This window comes from Lactuca virosa, chromosome 7 (assembly GCF_052849685.1).
Source record: "Lactuca virosa cultivar CGN04683 chromosome 7, Lactuca_virosa_CGN04683_v6, whole genome shotgun sequence".
NCBI lineage: Eukaryota > Viridiplantae > Streptophyta > Magnoliopsida > Asterales > Asteraceae > Lactuca > Lactuca virosa.
In genome coordinates, this window is record NC_136432.1 from 115668213 (window position 1) to 115690407 (window position 22195).

Genomic DNA, 22195 nt, shown 5'->3' on the forward strand with positions numbered 1-22195 from the left:
GTCCATTCATGGCGACCTATGGCTTCACGTTACCGTCTTATTCACAACTCCGTCATATCCACCTTTCAAATTTATTAACTTTTAAATTAGATCATGTCGTACTGCACATGTATACAACTATTATATATAAAAAATGACCTACTTTATATTTATCTATAATTTTTTATTATATTAGAAACGTTTCATTTGCCCTCCCCATTTCATTAGCCTTTCCATTTAGTTTTACCATCACAAAGAAACCCAAACATTGTCAAAATTTTGATGGGTACATGTATTACCGCTGATCATTCGGTTCATACAATAATATAAAAATTGTAGGCAAGGATCAAGTAATTGATATTAAAAAAAAATCCTTAAAGAATCACTATCACTCCTCATCGGAATAATTGAACTTTATGGAGTGAGATTGTAGGTCTATTAGGCCTCCTCTATAACTTCCACGTTTCTTCTTTGTCTTCTCATGTCGAAAATCCCTATAGGCCGAAAATAAAGAGACCCAAGTGAGGATCTGTGTATTGAATATTGTAATGTGTTTGACATGTATTGAACTGAGACTGAAAATCTGAAACTTATGTCAATTGGACAAAGTTGCTCTCCTATGCAAAAGTAATATGTAATGTTCTTCTAAGTTCTAATCCTCTTTTCAAATTACTTTTTTTTATGTGCTTTTTTATTTTATTGAAAACTTTATCTTTTGCCTCGTTTTTTTCCTAAATGATGTTCAAAAAATATTTGAGAAAACAAAGGTACATTTTGAGGAACCGAGGGAAAAAATAAATAAAGGAAATTTTGTAAAATGTTAAGACTAAATGGAATTTGTATGATTTATGGTACAATATATTTTCTATTATTTGGTAGAAATTTCATATTCCTTTGTTTGTCAAGTATTTAATTAAATATTTATGCCAATATTATTATGTGATGATATAAGTTTGACCATGGTTGACCAAACATACCTCCCTCTCACTTGACCTAGAACTTCTTGTGCTTTAGCACCATATCCAATCTCTGCACCATCCTGTAATATGCAATTTAAGAACATTACATTTATACTTGTTTCTTAAAGGACTAAATGCAAAAAAAATAGCAACATATTTTCATTTATTTTTTATAATAGCATCTTAGTTTCATATATTTAAATGTAACCATTTCTCAAAAACATCAAGTGAGAAAAAGTTGGGGCATAAAAGGTTAATCGTCTCACCTTAGCCCAATATGAATTATCTTGCAATTTCTCGTGTGCGAATTCCACTTGATCAATTTTCACCCTTTGAAATGCATTTACTGTTTTTGGCTGCATCAAAGAAAAAATCAAGATAAGGTTTTCTAGGGCACAAAGAAAAACAAAAAGAATACCAAATATAAGTTTAATATCAATTCAAATCACTATCAAGAAAGATATATGCATACCTCGGTTGTAACATTTTGTTGTTTTTTTGTTGATTTATGGGCACCCGACGTTTCACCATTCATCTCAAGTTGCCCATTTGTCTGTTTATTAGATGTTTCTTGTCCATTGTTTTCTTCCTTTTTACTCTTTTTTTCTTTTAAAGTTTCAGTCTTTTGGCACTTGGATTCTTCAGTAACTATCTCATTTTCATCAGAATCTGATCTTTTTCTTTTCTTGGAACTCTTTTCTTCTTTTTTAGTCTCATATGGCTCAGTACCTTCCTTTTCAGTGTCTCCAGAATCATTGCTCAACTTCTTTTTCTTCTTTTTCTTCTCTTTGTCTGCAACTTTCTTGGTTGAATCCTCTTTTTTTAATCCATTTATTGTATCATTTACGGGTGTTTTTACTACAATAGATGTCGCTTCTTCAGCTTGAATAGAAGAATTAGAATCATGTTTGATTTTCTTTTTCTTTTTCGGTTTTGTTTCTCGTTCATTGACTATGATATCTTGACCACAATTCTTACCAAATTCAAATATCTTTTTATCAGTGACTTCTTGTTGATCTTTAATAGCACCATTTTCACTCTCAATGACACCCTTTTTCTTCTTCTTTTTGGTTGTTATTTCCTCATTGGTGATGCAAAAGTTATCTTTTTTTATAGCCTCATCATTTCCTAACACTGCAACAACCATATGAGCAATGTCACATAGACAAGTATATATATAAGGCTAAATACAAGAAGCAGCAACGTGGTTTTAATTATTTGTATTATAGCATTGTCCTCCATTTTTTCTTAGTAAAGTTTTGTACTTTAAGTAAATAATAATATACTCAATTGTAGCATTGTGCTTTCAAATTTTATCCTTGTTAGGATATTGTACTTTCAAAACCTACCACATATAAAAGTGAAACTTTTGTATTTGGATTTGGATGACATTGTTATAATTGGGTAGATATTTTTAATACAATATTGTAATAAGGAGAAATGAAAGTAGGATGTTATAATAAATCAATGAAAGTGTGTTGCTATTTCTTGCATTTAATCCACATATTATCAGACTTTTGACTGTATTACCTGGTGTATTGCTGTTGTTCTTATTACTATCAGCATTGCTGCATAACATAAAAAACAGAAGCTCAAGCCGATGAGATCATTATATATTTTATCAGATAATCAACTAGAAAACAATTAGGAAAACAAGAGGCTCGACATATGTTTTACTTTATAGGTTTTACTGTTTCAATGCAAAGATAGTAATGCTAATTACATGTCATATGATAAAAGTTTAGCTTTTTGAGGTCGATGCATGATAATTACTGCTTCATTTAATAAAACTTGGCAAGGCACTAGAGCTATAAATATAATACAATAATGTGACTTTTTATCGTCTTACCAAGTGTTGTAGTTGCAGAATATGTCCTCCAAATGTAGCAGAGAAGCCTTTTCTGTATCACTCTACATTAAATAAAGTAGAATCATCAAGAATTCCAACGTTAATTTGAAAATGTTACACAACATGATAATTGATAGATAATAAACAGTAAAAAGTATACATTTTTTTCATCAAGAAAAATCATTATAACATGGGTTTTCATCATTATCACCATATTCATGATTCAGGTTCCTGGGATTTTTGCAAATCCTATGTAGGGAGACGCCACAGACCAAAGAGGCTTCTAAGGTGACATTTCTTTTTTTCTTAATTAACTTAATGAGAACAGTACTTAATCTAATAAGCAGTATATTGGCCTTTCTTTTTCACTTGATGCAGAAAGAATTAAGTCATGGAAATGAGATTATCCAAATTAAGTCCTAATTTTTTACAAATCTACCTTAATTTATTTTTCCCAAGTGTGCCATCTTTTTAGCAAATATTTTTTTAGACATCATTTATCTAGACAGTGCTTAATGGGAATATAAAAGAAACATGACCTAAAAAGGAACAGATTCTTTAAAATAAGATTGTTTAAGTGGCATGAAAATTGCAGGCATGATACGCAAAGGTTCATGTGGAAAAACTATTACAAACAATAAGAAAATAAAGAGTCTTGACCAAACCATAATGAGCTAAAGATTATGCCCAGTCAAATTAAAGGAAGGCCAATTTAAAAACATCATTTGAATGTTCCCATTAAGTCCTAACTTTTTACAAATTTGCCCTCATTAACTTATTTTTTCCATTTCCCCATGTGTGCCATCAATCCGTCATTTTCTCAAATACTTTTTAACAAACGGGGACTACAAGTTTATGAGTCGTTGATTATGAAAGAGCAAAGCTGAAGTTACAATTTTTTGTTTTCTACATTCTTTTTCAATAAGGATTTGAATTCTTATACAATTCAAATGCTTCCATATTCACAGTTGCACTAAAATCACACAGTATCATTTATATACAGCACTAAGCATCCACCTAGTAAGTAAATAACAAACTTGAGCTCCAATATTTATGATGTATTATAAAAACTACTCAAAGTGTTTATGGTTAATACCTAAGAGCTATAGAATCTTATGTTATGACACTTAGCAATAACAGCAAATGTTCACATTTGTTTCTTATATTCTTTCTTAGTCAGCATTTGCAGTTCTACCAGGAAATCATACACAGCTAAAGGTTCAAATCATTGGTAGCAACATCAACAAAAAAAATCTATATATGATTATCCAGTACAAAAGCTCAAAACCTTCCTAGTTGTCCCTATGGCAATAGGGATTATAAAGCTCCAAGCATTGCATCCTACAGGCTTTGTTAGGGGGTGTTTCATTGTGCTTTTAAAATGAGTCACAATGGCCCATACTGTTTTGCAAAATCAGATTAAGATTTTGATTTTATAGAGATACACTGTCGCTAATTTTAACATTAAGCAACTAAACAACTGATTCTCATTATTCAACTCAAATGAATCACTTGTAAAACACACATCCAGTTATCCAAGCACCCCCTTAATCGGCTTTAATTGCTCGTACAGCACACTCGTCTATGAATAAGTGGATATATATGGTTACAATATAATATGCATATATATAGGAGGGATGGAGGGACCTGAATTGGAGCTTCTGACTGAAATCGTTTAAGGGTTTTGGAGAATCCGTTACGATGGAAGTAATCAAGTATAGATTGGTGAAGAGCTCCTTTCAATTCGGGGGTTAAAGATGTGATGTTGCTGCTATTTTCCTCCTTCAAAGCAGAAGCAGCCATCGTGCTTCTTGAACTATGCTGAGCAAGGAGAACTTGGCGAGGCTTAAATGCAAGTAGGGATATAGAGGACGCAGTAGTGTGAGAATTGCTAGGATTTTTGGTGTCCAAATGGAGCATGACAAAGAAAGAGCTCTGCGTCTGTGTGCTGGGCCAAACAAGGTTTTACAAAGTTGCAAATTAGGGTTCTATTCAATTTGGGTAAAATAGAAAGAAAATCACGGTTCTATACTTAACCGGAAACATATGCCGTTTTTGTAACGGTCATAGGGATGGAGTCGAGTCGGCAAGCTCGGCAAATGCCACCATGTTCCAACCTGGCGAGTTGGGAGGGTGAACTCGGTATGGGTGTAAATGAGAGAATTATAATGTTCATATAATATCGTTATTTGTATTATAATTTATTAAGTATTTGTAATAAAAGTATCTTAGTTAAGTTTATAAAAACCTAATAAATATTAGATTGTTTTTGTAAAATGATAAAAGTTGAATAAAAAAAATATATCTAAAATATTCTTTTTAGTGTTAAATATAGTGTAATGGGTTTGAAGAATTTAATGTTTACACGGTCTTTTACACTATAATTATAAATATAATGTAAAAATATAGTATTAAGGGTTGGAAATGGTCTAAATACCCAACCTCTTTATTTCCACCACCTTCAAACCTTTTCCATCTCTCAAAATGGCTCAATTTTGGACCACGGATGAAGAGATCATTTTGGCTAGTGCATGGGTCGATGTAACTGAAGATTCAAATCACAACTACCTTGAAAGTGGGTCTTTTTTCCTAAGCAGAATCACCCAGTGATACAACTACGAAGTACGTGAAGGGCGTCATCGAAGTAAAGATCAACTCTTCGCCAAATGGAGAAGAGCAAAACGTAGTGGCAGTGCAGTTTCACACTGTGTTTTTATGATGAGATGTGTTTCACGAAATGGTGAAAATGATGAAATATTGTTAGCGGATGTTCTTCAAACTATCTGTAACACCCGGTCTCAGGTACGCATTTAAATTCGAGCCAAACTTCATATTTTACCCTTGGACTCGGCGAGTTGGAGGCCCAACTCGTCGAGTAGGATCGACTCCGGGTCGGGGGATTAAGTGACCTACTCGACGAGTCGGAAGACCGACTCGGCGAGTAGGAGCTGTCTAAGTGAAACCCTAAATTGGAGGGTTTGCACCCTATTTAAACATCTTATGAGGCTTCCACCCCAGCCTCCATCACTTTCAAGCTTTGCCCTCGAAACCCTAATCCTCCATAAGTGAACTTAAGCTTTCTTGGTTATTTTGAGTGTTATTTGGTGTATCTTGAAGTTAGTGGAAGAAGTGGAAGATGTTGGATTATTGTCTAAGTCCATAACTATATTTGCTATGTACTTGACCCGACTCGGCATGGTTCATTTGGGTTGCATGGCATCATGCATTTGGATAGACTAAAATGAGAGAAATAACACTTAAGGTTTACTAATATATTATAAATTCTAATATATTAATAAGATTATTTAATTAGTATTGGTCAAGAATTAATTTGGAATTAATTAAGTGATCAAAAGGAGACTAATTAAATGTATGGGTTGATTGTGTAAATCATCCATACTTGTATAGTGGGCTAATGCTCCATGGATTATCAAGTTGGGCTAAACCCCATAGGATGCTCCATGGTGTGTTTTGTACCCATGGATCATGGAAATGAAAGGTCATGATAATTAGGGTTTACATGGTGTAACCCTAATTGTGACACACTATATAAGCATCTTATTCTTGTCAAAATCGGCCACCATGAGACAACCAGGTATGCATGAATAGGGCTAGTCGATTTTATGAAGTGTTCATTTCTCTCTAAGTTATTCCAAGTGCATTTGATGTTGTGTAAACCATTTGAGGTGTCACACTTGGGGCACTCGGCTCTTAAGCATCAAGGAATCAAGCTACATAAAAAGGTATGTCTTCTAACTAGTTTTATTACCCAAGTATCAAAGATTGTATGCTAGATAGGGTAATACCTTGGAATAATCATATTTGCATGTATAATAGAGAAAACATAGATCCAAGGTATTTAGGGTTGCATGTACACTTAGGAGTGTTAGAATGCTCAAAACCCAACAGTGGTATCAGAGCCTAGGGTTGTTTTCAATTATACTTGATGCAACTTATTTTTCAAGGCTGAGAATCTATCCAGACAGAAAACTCGACGAGTTTAGGCCATAAACTCGACGAGTTCATGTGTTAAGGCATGAACTCGACGAGTTTCCTATAAGAACTCGACGAGTTTGTATCCCAGACAACATATCTTCGACTGTTTTGGCTGGAATTTGACTAGGAACATTACCCTAAGCTGTTTTTCAACTTATAAACCTGTTTTTGATGTGGTAATGTTCATGCTAATCCAATTTCAAAGATAATTGTCAATAGATTCATGTTTTGTATTAGTTTAAGGATTAGGCTAATTACATGAAAAAGTTTGATTTGTATTATCTTGTTCTTATGAGTTGCTTAGATTAATAGAAAAATTATGTGAAAAATGTGTTTTCAATCCAAATTAATCTAAGAGTTGATTCTAAAATGTGTTTTTGTAACTTGTCCTCAAGTTATATGAAAAAGTCACATTTAAGATTCATAAAACTCATAAAGTTTTCCATGAGTTATGAATAAGGAAGAGTCACATTCTTTTAATGGCTTAATGTCTTCCATAACTTGTCCTCAAGTTATGGAACTTGAAGAGTTTTTTAATTAAAACTACTTTAAACACATAAGTTATGGAATTGAAAAGTTTTTGAATAGTTCAAAACTTGCCCTCAAGTTTTGGAATTTGAAAAGTTTTCTTTCATGAATACTTTAATTCCAAATTAAGCCCTTGGGATTTTAAAAGTTAAAATTCAACCCTTATACTTTATAATATTATAAGTTAATAATATTTATATATATGTATAAGAGCAAGTCGTCTTACCATTAGTAGGCCTCATTCACGAAGAAAGTCTATAAGGGGGTATAAGGTTACTGCCTATAAAATGGCAGTTTAATGGGTGTCCACTCTCACCCACCGCTTCCTTGACTGGTGGAGGGTCGTTAGCCGAACGGGTAGGGCAAGGACTATAATTATCCCTTCATTAAAAGTATTAATGATAAATACTAAGTAACTAAACACTTATAAATTCCCAATCTTAGTTACTTAGGAAAATGTGAATAAGGTGCTAACCCATGAAATTACACTTTGCATTTTGCTTAAGTCAGTTAGTGGAGCGTGTGTGGTTAACCGACACACTAGCTTGATTCAACGAGGTAGGCAAAGGGTTTCTTAAAGTTTATCATAGGCCGGTGGAGCGTGTGTGGTTAACCGACACATCGGTTGGGTGATAAACATTTAAGAGTACCAAGTAATTTGCATGGTTACTTCACACCTTGTTTTGTGATCATCGGCATCCCAGTCACAAAACCTGAAGGGCACACTCGAGATTGAAACATGCCATTGAAAAGTTCAATGAATCTCAAAAGATCTAGGAGTTTCAAATCCAATTAAAACCTAATAAGTTATTTCGTTTACATGGTGGAAATTCGTGAATTGTCATTCACCTACCTTCAAATATTCTATAGCTTGGATTACGGCATCCCTCTTCCAAGTTATAAAATATTGTGTTGGGTCCTAGCCTTAATATTTCATATTGGGTGTTATATTAAGGACCTTGAATCAACTTTCTTGAATATCTCCCAAAAGATGTCTAGTTCAGACATCTGTGATCTTCCCAAATCTCTTGGAACCTTACTTCCTCCACCTCCTCCAATTATTCTCCCTAACCCACAAGTTCAAGGTCACTCAAGCTCTATTGGCAAGCAAGGTCTATGTGTGCTCACATCTTGGAGAAGAAGTCACATATTGACAAGCTGGGAGAGTTGGGTGTCAAAGTCTTAAGAAAGTTGGATGCTCAATCACTTTCTAAGTCACATAGTAAGTTCCTTATGGACTACCATGTAAAAGACTATGACATGACCCTTAACGATCTTATATATTTGCTTTGTGCTGCTTAATCAGCAATGATTTGGAGCACTGGCAGAGCAAATCTGATTAGTAGATCAACTTCTCAAACCTTCAATGGACATTGAAAATGGTAACATTGGATACCCAGTAAGAGCTTTCTCTTCCCAATGTAAAGGGATCGGCCATAGTCAACTCGGTTGACCAAATGGTAAAGAGAATGACTAAGTCTGAGAGAGTCCTACCAAAGGGTCCATATGTGTCTATTGCCAAAGGAAGGGGCATTGATTGCGAAGCTGCCTATTTACCTGAAAGATCATAAGGTTGATCAAGTCAAGAAGTTTAACTCCACTTCAGGTAAAGTCCACTATCTAACTCTGTTAAGTTTCTATTCTGAGATTCTCATTACATGATGTGACTGGGTCACATGTTGATGTTTTAAGAATCAAAGAAAAGTGAAGAAACTTAAAGGAAGTATATGCTGATTCTGATCGCGAAGATGGATTTCGATCGCATGGTTCGGTGATCAGAATTTTGAGATGTTGCTTAGGAGTTATGATATATTGCTTAGGAATAGATAACAACAAGTTTTCATATGCATTTGCACTGTAAGGATAATTTTTTCCGCAAAGTTTTAAAATAAAAGGGAATTTTTTTTTGATTTTATTCATTTTAAGTATCCTTACAATGGCATTTGTGAAAAAGTGTTGCTTATATGATTGATAGCAATATTGGAAAAATGGATTTGATTCTTTCGTTTGTGGTAGTGTCATAATTTACCAAATAAGGAAAGATTCTCATCACCCAAGGTTTCAGTTGGATAGAAACTTGGAAATCATGCAACTTGCATAGTATGATGAATGAGAATTTTCATATTTGGAAAATTAAGATTAACTCCTTGTTCACATGTATATGTGAGTCAAGTGAAGAACTAAGGGATCAAGTACACATTCTGGTGCACTGATAAAGTCCACCACAAAAGATCGATAAGACTATCCGTCATGATTTACTAAAGTTTAGTGAATATGTTTATACTTACCAGTTTAAGTATAATTCTGAAACATTGGAAAAGTTTCGATGTATGGCAGAACGAATGAGAAGAATCAAATTAGGCAGAAAGATAAAAGTTTCTCAAATCTGAAAAGATGGGAGAGTACTTTAGTATCACGTTTTGTGATCATCTTAATGATTTAGAAATCATATCACAATTAGTCCTCTAATGAAATCTTAGTGCATTCTTATGGCTAAGAAGAGGAGTCTTGAATTGTTGAAATGGTTAAATCAAGAAGATGAGTCATACTTCATTTCACAATAAGTCCTAGAGTCATACTCCAAGACTATAAGTGTGACAATCCGAAACTTTTTCCGTTATCTATACCCGGATTTCCGTTAATAAAATTTGGGGTTTTAGTAAATTCTGTCAACATTCTTGGTTTGGGAAAAGACCTTGCTCTATTAAATCAATAATGTGTATTTTATACAAGGTGGAATTAACCGAAAATCACGCGAAAACTCGAAACTTCACTCGTCAGCCTCGAGTTCACGGCCAGAACGAGTTCACGGCCAGGAGTTTACGGCCGTAAACTTGTGACCGTAAACTCGTTTACGGTCGGTGCCAGCTCACTATTGGCCGCAAACTCACCCCCTATATAAGGGATGAGTGGCCTTCATTTCGAACTCTAAGCACTCAAGGGACTTTCTCTCTCTCTCTACTCTCTCTCTCTCTCTCTCTCTCTCTCTCTCTCTCTTCAACCATCGATTTTAGCTCAAGAATCCCCAAGAATGTAAGTGATTCTTCATTTCTATGGTGTTTAAATCCCTTTCCTGGTGATGAATCCATGTTTCATCTCATAAAGTTCATCTTTTTCTAGATTTTCTCTCACACCAAGAACACCAAGAACACACACTAGTTCTTGGTGGCTAAAAATCGCATTTCAGGCCTTCGTATAGTAAGTAACTACTCTCTATGCTTGATATATGCTTGAAACTTTGGATTTCCACCTAAAAATCGACCCAAAAGACATGAACACGAAGAGTTTACGGCCGTACACCCCGCCTTGGCCGTAAACTCTAGTAAAGGATCAAGGATCGATCTTTAACACCCCTTTTTACTATGCACGAGACTAGGAACACCCCCAAAAGGCTAGAAAGGACCTTGCAGCACCAAAAATCGTACCTTTCACCAAGTGTTTACGGCCGCAAAACCATGGGCCGTAAACCCATGGACCGCAAACACTTGGGCCGTAAGCTCATGGGCCATAAACCCCATTGGACCGCAAACCCCTGACCGTACACTCCCGATTTCGGCCGCAAACTCCCTATCTTCAATCACGTGTGATTCTAACACCTAGTTTCAAGTGATTCCTAGTCCCTAAGGTGGTTTCCTTCCATAACAGATAATGTTATGTCCTTATCTGATACATATATGTGTTACCATATGATAATAGGATCCACCTACATACGAAACATCAGTTGACACTCAGTACCCACGCCGACCTCTCACTCGAGTCTTACGACAAACTGTGAGTTCATACCCCCACATTTTTACTGGTTTTCAAACGTTTTCAGGGGGAATACAAGCTAAACCATAAATGTTTTTGTTAATTCAAAGAGCTTTTAACAAGTATAAAACTCATGCAATTCTCATACATTAACCCTTTTGTACTGTGCTGAGCATAAGGGACGTTTTCATTAAAATTGCATAGTTTTCCAGACACGATACTCACTACACTATACATGCAAACTATAATCGGTATAGTTTGGGATTCTCTAAAACATAACAAGTTCAGAAACTTTCACTACTAAACGTATGCACTAATACAAAAAAAGGTTTACAGTTTACATCATTGCTTTATCATAGTATTCATAACTGTAATATTCACTACATACGGTATACATACGGGTTTCCACTACGATAAAACGCTATGACACTCCATGTAAACTAGATTGTACGATACTGTGAGGCGCTACTTCACTACTGTACCCTTAGGTGTACAGGGATAAATCCTATCATAGTATAACCAGAGTCTCCTGGAGGGAGAGCGTGAGATTTGTGAATAGATCTATTCGGGACTGACAATCCCACACCCGAACTGCTAGCTACAGTTAGGCAGGCATGCCTAGGGTGACAAATGTCATTTAACTCAACGCCTGAAGAACGTTGGAAAGGTCACTAGTCATATCAAGCATGGTTATATGAGTCACATTATGTATAAATCACCTTTAGTTTACAACCTGGCATTCTTCAACGGTTTTATTTATACCAAATAAAACTAACACACACTATGTATACTGGCTAAAGCCAGGGTTTTCAAACAGAACCTATTATGCAATGGTTTCACATACAAAATATCTATACTTCATGATTAGCTTTAGCTAGTCACATGAGATAGTATTTTCGCATATCACTACGGTTTTCAGTAACGAACATTCATGGTTTTATACGGAAATCGATAACATTACTCTTTCACTAAAGAAAATATCGGATTTTCTTGGAAACATACAGACATTCATGGTTCATTACAAGACTGATAACACTACATTTTCACTAAAGAAAATAACGGATTTTCTCGAAATCATACAAACATTTCTGCTAACTCATCAACAAGTTTTCATTACAAATTACTGCTTATGAACTCACCAGCTTTATGCTGATATTTCAAACTGCTTGTATTCTCAGGAAATCAGTAGACAGGTACCTGCTGGATTTTTGGGAAACTGGTAGCAATAAGAGTTTAAGCTGATATACATACGTATTATTTGATGTATTTCAAACAAGTTTCAGACAATTTCCAAACTTATGTAAACATTTTCATTTAAGTATTCATTGTAATGGTTGCGTTGCTATGATTGCTATTATACATTGGTTGTGATGCTATACATGACGTCCTCCACCCCAGAACGTTTCCGCCATTTCGGTTTTGGGGTGTGACAGATTGGTATCTGAGCCCTTGTTTATAGCGAACTAGTATACCGAACCTTACATGGTATACACCTATAAACGCTAAGGGGCCTAAGTGCTCTAGACTAAAAGTATACTTTCAAAAATATAAGTATTTTTATAAAAAAAGTATACGAGCATGCATACATAACGGAATCAGAGTCATAGGAAGAACAGCACAAAAGTATTTGGATGTTGGGACACTGCAGTTAAATCTGAGCAGTTATGTAATCATGTTTCGGGTGAATATAACCTGATCAACTATATTCGGTCAAAACATGACCAACATGTGCTTGGGTATGACGGTGGTGTTACAGCAGGCCTAAAAATTACCAAAAACATTCATCATAAAATACTATAGGAGTATTTTGCTAGAGCCAAATTCAATGAGGAGATTCATTCTTAGTGTTGCTACCTATTTGTTACGTAGCGATAACTTAGTTACTTTAGTAATCTTTCTTTGCTTATCGCTTGGTAGGACACTTTATTATCAGGATGAGATATATTTTGTTTCATATATCTTGAGGACTTACCATCCTCTTCTTCCTGATTGTTTCTAGAACAAGATGCCTCCCCGACCAAGACCCATCAGAAGAAACGATGACACTTCACCACCACCACCACCCCCTCAGTTCGACCCCGTCATGTTCCAGGCAGCAGTTACCGCTGTCGTGACTGCAGCACTGGCAAAAGTGAATGCTGGTGGGGCTGGAGGTGGAACCAACCCACAGAGACAAGATGGAAGTCAGGGACAGCAAAAGGAGTGTTCCTACAAGGACTTCATGGTTCGACTCGATGGTTCGAGAAGATCGAATCCATCTTCGAAATTTGCGCCTGTTCAGAAGCCAACAAAGTGAAGTTTGCCGCCTGCACCTTCACCGACAGAGCTTTGACCTGGTGGAATGGTCGAGTCAAAACCCTAACCCTACCAGTGGCTAACGCCATGGGTTGGGAAAGGCTGAAAGAGCTCATGCTTGCTGAATACTGCCCGAGGGGCGAGGTGCAAAATTTGGAGCACGAACTCTGGAATTTGAAGATGAAGGGTTCCGACATCGCTGCCTACACCGCTAGATTCTGCGATCTGGTGCTTCTTTGTCCGGGAATGGTCACCCCGGAAAGCAAGAAAATCGAGAGGTACATCTGGGGACTGACGCAACCCACCAAAGGAAATGTCTTGGCTGCTAGACCGACTACATTTGAAAGCGCCAAGGATCTGGCACAGGTTCTGATCGATAATGGGGTGGATCCAGATGAGGTGGCATCTGTTTCTGAGCCACAAAAGGAAAGTGGTGGGAAAAAGAAGAAACGGAACAAACGGAAGGGTCAGTCTTCGCAGGAGCCTTCCAAGAAGCAACAAACAGTGGCAGTTCATGTTGCTACTACTCCTGCTGCTACTCCAGCTGCCGTTCCAACCACCCAAGCTCCTACCGGTGGTTACGCCGGGAAGCTACCTCTGTGCAACAAGTGTAACTTCCATCATCACGGCCCCTGCCGAGAGTTGAGCTGCAACAGCTGTGGGAGGAAGGGACTTGGCATCCCATCTACTCATGATCTCCCTGCTATCATTCTACAGTATGTTCTGATAACTTACCTTCTTCATTTCCTCATCTGCTGCATACTGTGGTACCATATAAGCTCTTTCCCGAGACTTGGCAACGATCTCTGCCACAGTCTCAGTCGTCTGGTGGAGATCTAACAACTCTTGCGCCAACTGCTGCGCCTCGATCGCCTGGGCACACTTTGCCCAGAATCTAGTCTAAAAGTCATCCCATGACATAGCATTAACCGCATCATCACTCAACTCACTACCAACTTCTTCCTATCAATCTCGCGCTCTATCCCTCAGGAGACAGGAAGTAAGTCACATCTTGTCTCCTTTCGAGACAACGTCTGGTATGAAAAGTGTTGGTGACATCTGCCAACCATCTACTGGTAACAACGGGGTCCCTAACCCCCATGACAATCTGAAGCCTCACAAACTCTGAATTCCCGAAACATCAACGTACGAGTCTCTATCATGACTGTTATCTCAGTGCAGAATGCACTCGGCCTCTCATCACAAATCTCTATAATGCCCTCCTTGATCACACTGAGGATCACAGGAGTCTGGTCAATTATACTGCGCGTAATTCTCAGATGGAATGAACTCCCTCATCTGATCATTAATCTGCCCGGCTCCAGAGTCCGAGCCTGATCCCTCGTCGACAGCAGAGTTACCATCTGGTCTACCACGTAGCGTCACTATACTCGGCAACATACCATCACTAACATCACAATACTCATCCAAACTCGAGGGATCTCACACACTACAAGTTCCCTGGTCTTATCTCAGCCTTCCTTGATTCGAGTACGGATCCTCTGCTTTCAGTAGTACGGGCCCATACTACCTTCCACATCTATCCGTACTTTCCTCAAGTACTGCCTCGACTCCACCAAGTCCCTTCTACTGCTACTGCTCTCTGCTACTCTCATCCTAGGCTTGCCCTAGGGTAATCACCAACCCACTCTCCGCCATCAGCTGCATAAGAAGTCCCTGCTTTATTCCCCTAACTAGCTCGCGAATACTATTACATATTACTCAGACTAGATAATTCTTTGAATGAGAGATCCTACCCTACAACGGTTGGACTCAAATAAGAGCTGCGAAATAGAGCTAGACCTTACCTTCTGAAATTATTTAGTCCTTGCAATATGTAACTTAACATATTCGTTTACTAGTTAGTGAAAGACAACTAGAACTCCTAAAAGCACAAAGCAAGCAGCATCCGGGCGTTGAGTACACATAATCAAGCATATACTACTCTGGCTATCATACTGACTAATCTGTACTAGCATGCAGTTCTCAATAAGCTGGTACACATATAATAGGCACATAAGGCATCCTTCCTAGATCCTTAGCCCTAAACTAGCATGCAGTTCTCATAAAGCTGATACACATACAATAGGCACATAAGGCATCCTTCCTAGATCCTTAGTCCTAATCTAGCATGCAGTTCTCATAAAGCTGATACACATATCATAATATGAACTTGTATGGGTAATTTGGGAGTACTTAGTTGAGCTCGGCTGATTGCATGCACCACACCCTTTTCTCTTTTCAAAATTCTTTTCGCTTTTTCTAAAACTCTTTTCTTTATACTTTTTCAAAAATTGTTTTCTTTTCTCAAAATCCTTTTGTAAACATGGTTTTTCTCTTGAAAACTTTATACCACTTCCTTAGTTTGAGTTCAGACACACCCGAAAGTGTGCCCGAATCCCTCAAACCAAGGCTCTGATACCAACTTGTAACATCCCAAAAACACAGTCTGAAAATTTCGTTTTAAATCAGTAATAAAACCATATTCATCAAACGTCATATAAGAATCATAAACAATGTATCTCAAAATATCATAACAACTGTCAAATATATCAGAGTATAACCATCCCAGGCTGAACAAATGGTGTGTGGACTGCAATCTTTCCGAGCTCCTCTTTTGAAAACTGAGTACCTAAAACAAAAACTGAAAACTGTAAGCACGAAGCTTAGTGAGTCTCCCCAACTACCACATACCATACAATAACATATAAAGCACATACTGAGCCTCGCCCACTGCATCGGACCGAAGACCGGAAACTGCATCGGACCGAAGTCCGGAAACTGCATCGGACCGAAGTCCGGAACTAACCAGGGCCTTGCCCTCTGCATCGGACCGAAGTCCGGAAACTGCATCGGACCGAAGTCCGAAACTAACCAGGGCCTTGCCCTCTGCATCGGACCGAAGTCCGGAAACTGCATCGGACCGAAGTCCGAAACTAACCAGGGCCTTGCCCTCTGCATCGGACCGAAGTTCGGAACTGACTGAACATAGCATAGCATAATCATAACTACTAGCATAAACACAGATACTGCATACTGCATCAGACCGAAGTCCGGAACACATAACACAAAGACATACTTGAATCACAGTGACATCAAGCACACTGAACTACTGCATCAGACCGAAGTCCGGAACTGACTGAACATAACATAACATGATCATGGCATATAATATGAACACATATACTGCATACTGCATCGGACCATAGTTCGGAACACATAACACATACCATGCCTGAATCACAAAGACACCAAGCATGTTGAACTACTGCATCTGACTGAAATCCAGAACTACTGCTAACTTAAACGGGCCGACATTGTGGCCATAGACCCGTTCCTACTGAAAGGAAACTCACCTCACACTGCTGAAGTCATGCTGACAAAACCATAGCTATTGGATGACAGATTCCCGATCTGTCAAGATCAAAATAACACCCAATTAACCATTTAGGTTTCCACTGCATAACTCTAAAATACACACTTGGGGTAAAAGGACCATTTACCCCTAACATAGCTTGGTCCAAGACCAAAGCCCAACTCATACTCTGAAGGCCCAAAAAATCGTCAACAAAGGCCCAACTATGGCCTAATTTTCCAAATTGGGCCCAAACCCCTCATATGGGCCTTACTCAAAAGTCCATATGAATGTTCTAGTTCATATACTTGTTCTTAGATAAACTCACTTACAATTCGCCATCTCCCCATCCTAATTCATATTTAATGTCATTACCTATTACCCGATCTACATCGAATAACCATGCTCATATAATTAATTACGGCTAACCATATTTAATTAAATACGGTCCATCTAATTGTCATAGTAATTAATCATATGATAAATGATATATAATCAGCCCAAAACAAGTTTTGCTAGTGCATTCAAATTCCGAGTCCAATACTAGATAGTCTCATCTTTTGGTCCAATTGGTTTACCAGCCCAAAACAATTCATTAGCCCAATAGTGACCAAACCTAAGTATCCAAACAGGGGAGTTTAAAGGATTCGGTACCTTCTTTGCTTCCAGTTTCGACGCCGAGCAGCACCTTCCTCCTTGACTGATTCCGTATTACCACTCCAGCGATAGCCTCATCTCCGGCGAAGCTCCCATCTCTGGCACACAATAAACGTTTGTCGGAAGCACTAAACAGCCTCCCTCATCGCCTTTGGAGAGGAACGGGTCTATCTAATCCTTCTCCTATTTCTTGATTCTTTGAAGGCGCCAACAGTGATTTCCTCAAGGGCAAAACGAAGGTCAAACACCCTGCTAGTCGTCATTGCCATTGATGGCTTTAAGCACCGCCGTCGGTGATATAACTCGCCGAAACCAGGCTCGATTTAGAACCTCACCGGAACTCGAAATCTTCCTGAACATTTCTATAACAACTCTAAGCCCTCGATTTGGAAAGAATAGAATGGCTACTGCTTTTAATCGCTCCCTTCTCGTTGATAAATCACGGCTCCTTCCCCCTCCATATCGTTCCCCTATTTTTTTTTAGATTTACTCACAGCTTCCAGCTAATGATCGGAAAAATTACTAGAAGGCTCCATTCTAATTCCTCTCTCTATCTCTATCTCTCTCTCTCTCTCTCTCTCTCTCTCTCTCTTACTACACACACACACTCACAAACGACGCACACAATCACAATTGGGGCTCTATTTAAGGTGGATGGTGCACGATCGAAGGGTAGCAAATTCTGGTGCAGGTCGCGACAATAAGCCTTCAGCAAATCTCCGATTCACGCTTGTCGGCTATCAGGGGGAACATGGAACCCAATTTCCGAAAATTGGCAGAAGTGGCCCTCGAGGTTTTGGCGCTATTATAACTTTCCCCCAAATCTTGATTCACTCCTTAAAAGAAGTTTCCCGTAATTACTATGTGGACCCTGGACTTAAAATATATACAAACCATTTATTGATATTAATAAATCTCACTTATTTACTTTATTAATTACGAACACAAAGCATTAATCTTATAAATACCCCCAACTTCTAGAATCAGGACAATTAACCCTCGAGTCCAACACCCTGCTACATAATTATTATTGATTTTAGGGCTACTATTCATTCATTAATTTGTTTATTTATTTATTAAATAAACGGGGTGTTACACCAGCCCAGCCAACCAACCAGGCCCAGGGAGCGGGAGCTGGTCAAGCTTGTTATGGATGTGGAGAGGTTGGGCACTTCAGGAGAAACTGCCCCAAAGCAGCATCAGGTGGCAATGCAGGAAGAGTTCTGGTGATAGGCCAGGAGGAAGCTGTCGCTGATCCTACCGTGGTTACGGGTACGTTCCTCCTTGACAACTCTTATGCATGCATTCTTTTCGATTTTGGTGCGGAGAGGAGTTTTGTTAGTCATGCATTCAAGCATCTGATCAAATGTAAATCCCAACCTTTAACCGAAACGTTCACCGTCGAGATGGCTAACGGAAAGAAAGAGAGCACGAACGACATATTCATCGGCTGTACTCTTACCCTAGACAATTACTCCTTTCCCATCGATCTTATGCCGGTATCTATCAAGAGTTTCGATGTCATTATTGGCATGGACTGGTTGAGCTCCAACCGTGCTGATATTCTTTGTTTCGAGAAAGTTATCCGTCTCAATCTTCCCTCTGGCGAAACCCTCATGATTTACGTAGATAAGCTTAGCTCGAGCCTTCGTATCATTTCATGCATCAAGGCCCAGAAGTATATGCGGAAGGAATGCCATGCATTCCTAGCTCACGTCGTTGATGAGACGCAAAAAGTTAAAGACCTCGGAAGTCTTCCCGAAGTCTGCAATTTTCCGGATGTCTTCCCCGAAGATCTCCCAGGAATTCCTCCCGAGTGTCAAGTTGAGTTTCGTATCGACTTAATCCCCAGAGCTACTCCAGTAGCTAAGTATCCTTATCGTCTAGCGCCGGCAGAAATGCAAGAGTTATCCAGCCAGCTCAATGAGCTGATCAACAAGGGATTCATAAGGCCGAGTTCCTCACCCTGGGGAGCTCCGATCTTATTCGTGAAAAAGAAAGATGGATCTTTTCGGATGTGCATTGACTACCGAGAGCTAAAGAAGTTGACCATCGAGAACCGTTATCCCTTACCCAGAATCGACGATCTCTTCGACCAACTTCAGGGAGCCAACTACTTTTCGAAGATAGATCTAAGATCAGGGTACCATCAGTTGCGAGTTCACGAGAATTATGTGCCCAAAACAGCATTCAGAACTCGCTATGGACACTACGAGTTTGTGGTAATGCCCTTTGGTCTAACCAATGCACCGGCAGTATTCATGGACCTGATGAATCGGGTGTGCCGCCCTTTCCTAGACAAGTTCGTGATCGTGTTCATCGACGATATACTTGTCTATTCGCGAAGTGAAGACGATCATAAACAACACTTGAGGCAGGTGTTGGAAACATTAAGGGCGGAAAACCTATACGCAAAATTTTCGAAATGTGAGTTCTGGATCAGGAAGGTAAATTTCCTCGGTCACGTGATTAGCAAGGAAGGAATACACGTGGACCCTTCCAAGATCAAAGCGATCGAGAATTGGTCTGCACCAAAGACACCCACAGAAATCCGGCAATTCTTGGGTCTCGCAGGCTATTATCGCAGGTTCATCCAGAACTTCTCCAGAATCGCTAAGCCCTTGACTACCCTGACACAGAAAGGTGTAACCTTTAGTTGGGGAGCCAAGCAAGACACTGCATTTCAAACGCTGAAGCAGGCCCTGTGCAGCGCACCTATCTTGTCCCTGCCCCGAAGGGACGGAAGACTTCGTTGTCTACTGTGATGCATCCAATCAGGGCTTACGATGTGTGCTCATGCAACGAGGAAAGGTTATCGCCTATGCCTCAAGGCAGTTGAAAACACACGAGGTCAATTACACAACTCATGATTTAGAGTTGGGAGTAGTGGTCATTGCATTAAAGATCTGGAGACAATATCTCTATGGAACCAAGTGCACTATCTTCACCGACCATAAGAGCCTGCAACACATATTTGATTAGAAGGAGTTAAACATGAGACAGCGACGATGCGTGGCGCTACTCAGTGACTACGAGTGCGAAATTCGCTACCATCCCGGCAAGGCTAATGTGGTAGCAGATGCCCACAGCCGAAAGGAGTATTCAGGGCGAAAGGTGAAGGCATTGACAATGACCGTTCATTCCCATCTATCCGCGCAAATCAGAGAGGCTCAGCTGGAAGCCTTGAAACCAGAGAAAGTGGCGGATGAAGCATTGCGGGGAATGGACAAGAACTTAGAGATCAAGGGAGACAGAGTGTACTATTTCATGAACCGGATCTGGACCCCAAAGTTCGGCGGGTACAGAGAGATTGTCATGAATAAGGCTCACAAGACGAAGTAGTCCGTTCACCCAGGTTCAGATAAGATGTATCTAGATCTTAAACAACTCTATTGGTGGCCAAACATGAAAGCAGAAATTGCAACCTTCGTGGGCAAGTGCTTGACTTGCGCCAAGGTGAAGGTGGAGTATCAGAAGCCCTCAGGGTTACTTCAGCAGCCAGAAATACCTGAGTGGAAGTGGGAAATGATAACCATGGATTTTATCACTAAGTTACCTAGATCCTCGAGTGGGCACGACGCCATCTGGGTAATTGTCGATCGGTTGACAAAATCCGCTCACTTCCTACCAATCAAAGAAAGCTTCAAAATGGAGAGACTCACGCAGATCTACATTCGAGAGATAGTTCGCCTTCATGGGGTACCTGTATCCATTATCTCCGACCGAGATAGCAGGTTCACCTCAAGGTTCTGGCAATCACTTCAGAAGGCGCTGGGAACTAAGTTGGATATGAGCACAACTTACCATCCTCAAATAGATGGCCAGAGTGAGAGGACAATCCAGACATTGGAAGATATGTTGAGAGCATGTGTCATTGACTTCGGTATGTCATGGGACACTCATCTTCCTTTGGTCGAATTATCCTACAACAATAGCTACCATACCAGCATCAAGGCTGCGCCGTTTGAAGCCCTATATGGCCGTAAGTGCAGATCCCCTCTATGCTGGGCTGAGGTGGGTGACACGCAGCTAGCCAGGGGTCAAGTCCCCGACAGTACTCTCACTGGACCTGAAATCATCCAAGAGACAACATAGAAGATTGTTCTAATCCGAGAGCGGCTGAAAGCCTCTCGGGATAGACAAAAGAGCTACGCTGATAAGAGACGAAAACCCTTGGAATTCCAGGTTGGTGACCGCGTCCTCCTGAAGGTCTCACCCTGGAAAGGCATGATACGTTTCGGAAAACGTGGAAAGCTAAACCCAAGGTACGTTGGACCATTCGAGATCCTTGCTAGGATCGGTCCTGTAGCTTACAAACTCCAGTTACCGCGAGAACTCAGCAACGTTCATCCTGTCTTCCACGTGTCGAACCTAAAGAAGTGTCTGTCCGACGAGACACTTGTGATCCCTCTCGACGAGATCGAATTGGACGAGAGTCTTCACTTTGTGGAAGAACCTGTTGAAATAATGGACCGGGAAGTCAAGCGTACAAAGCAGAGTCGCATCCCGATAGTGAAGGTTCGCTGGAATGATTCGATGAAATAGAAGTACCCTCACCTCTTTCCAAATTCATGATTTGTATTCTATGTTCGAATTTCGAGACGAAATTCCCTCTAACGGGGGGATGATGTGACAATCCGAAACTTCTTCTGTTATCTATACCCGAATTTCCGTTAATAAAATTTGGGGTTTTAGTAAATTCCGTCAACATTCTTGGTTTGGGAAAAGACCTTGCTCTATTAAATCAATAATGTGTATTTTATACAAGGTGGAATTAACCGGAAATCACGCGAAAACCCGAAACTTCACTCGTCAGCCTCGAGTTCA

General features: G+C 39.3%; 1 protein-coding gene across 1 annotated transcript; it reads right to left on the minus strand.

Moving 5' to 3' along the window:
- Positions 1 to 247: 247 nt before the first annotated feature.
- LOC145125451 (uncharacterized) lies at positions 248 to 4919 on the minus strand. The gene is made up of 7 exons (XM_079060913.1): positions 4435 to 4919; positions 2788 to 2849; positions 2469 to 2506; positions 1411 to 2072; positions 1205 to 1294; positions 957 to 1018; positions 248 to 473 (listed from the first exon to the last, which is right to left on the minus strand). The coding sequence occupies exons 1-7, from the start codon at positions 4705 to 4707 to the stop codon at positions 368 to 370; spliced, it is 1293 nt and encodes a 430-aa protein (XP_078917039.1). The 5' UTR covers positions 4708 to 4919; the 3' UTR covers positions 248 to 367.
- Between the last annotated feature and the right edge of the window lie 17276 nt (positions 4920 to 22195).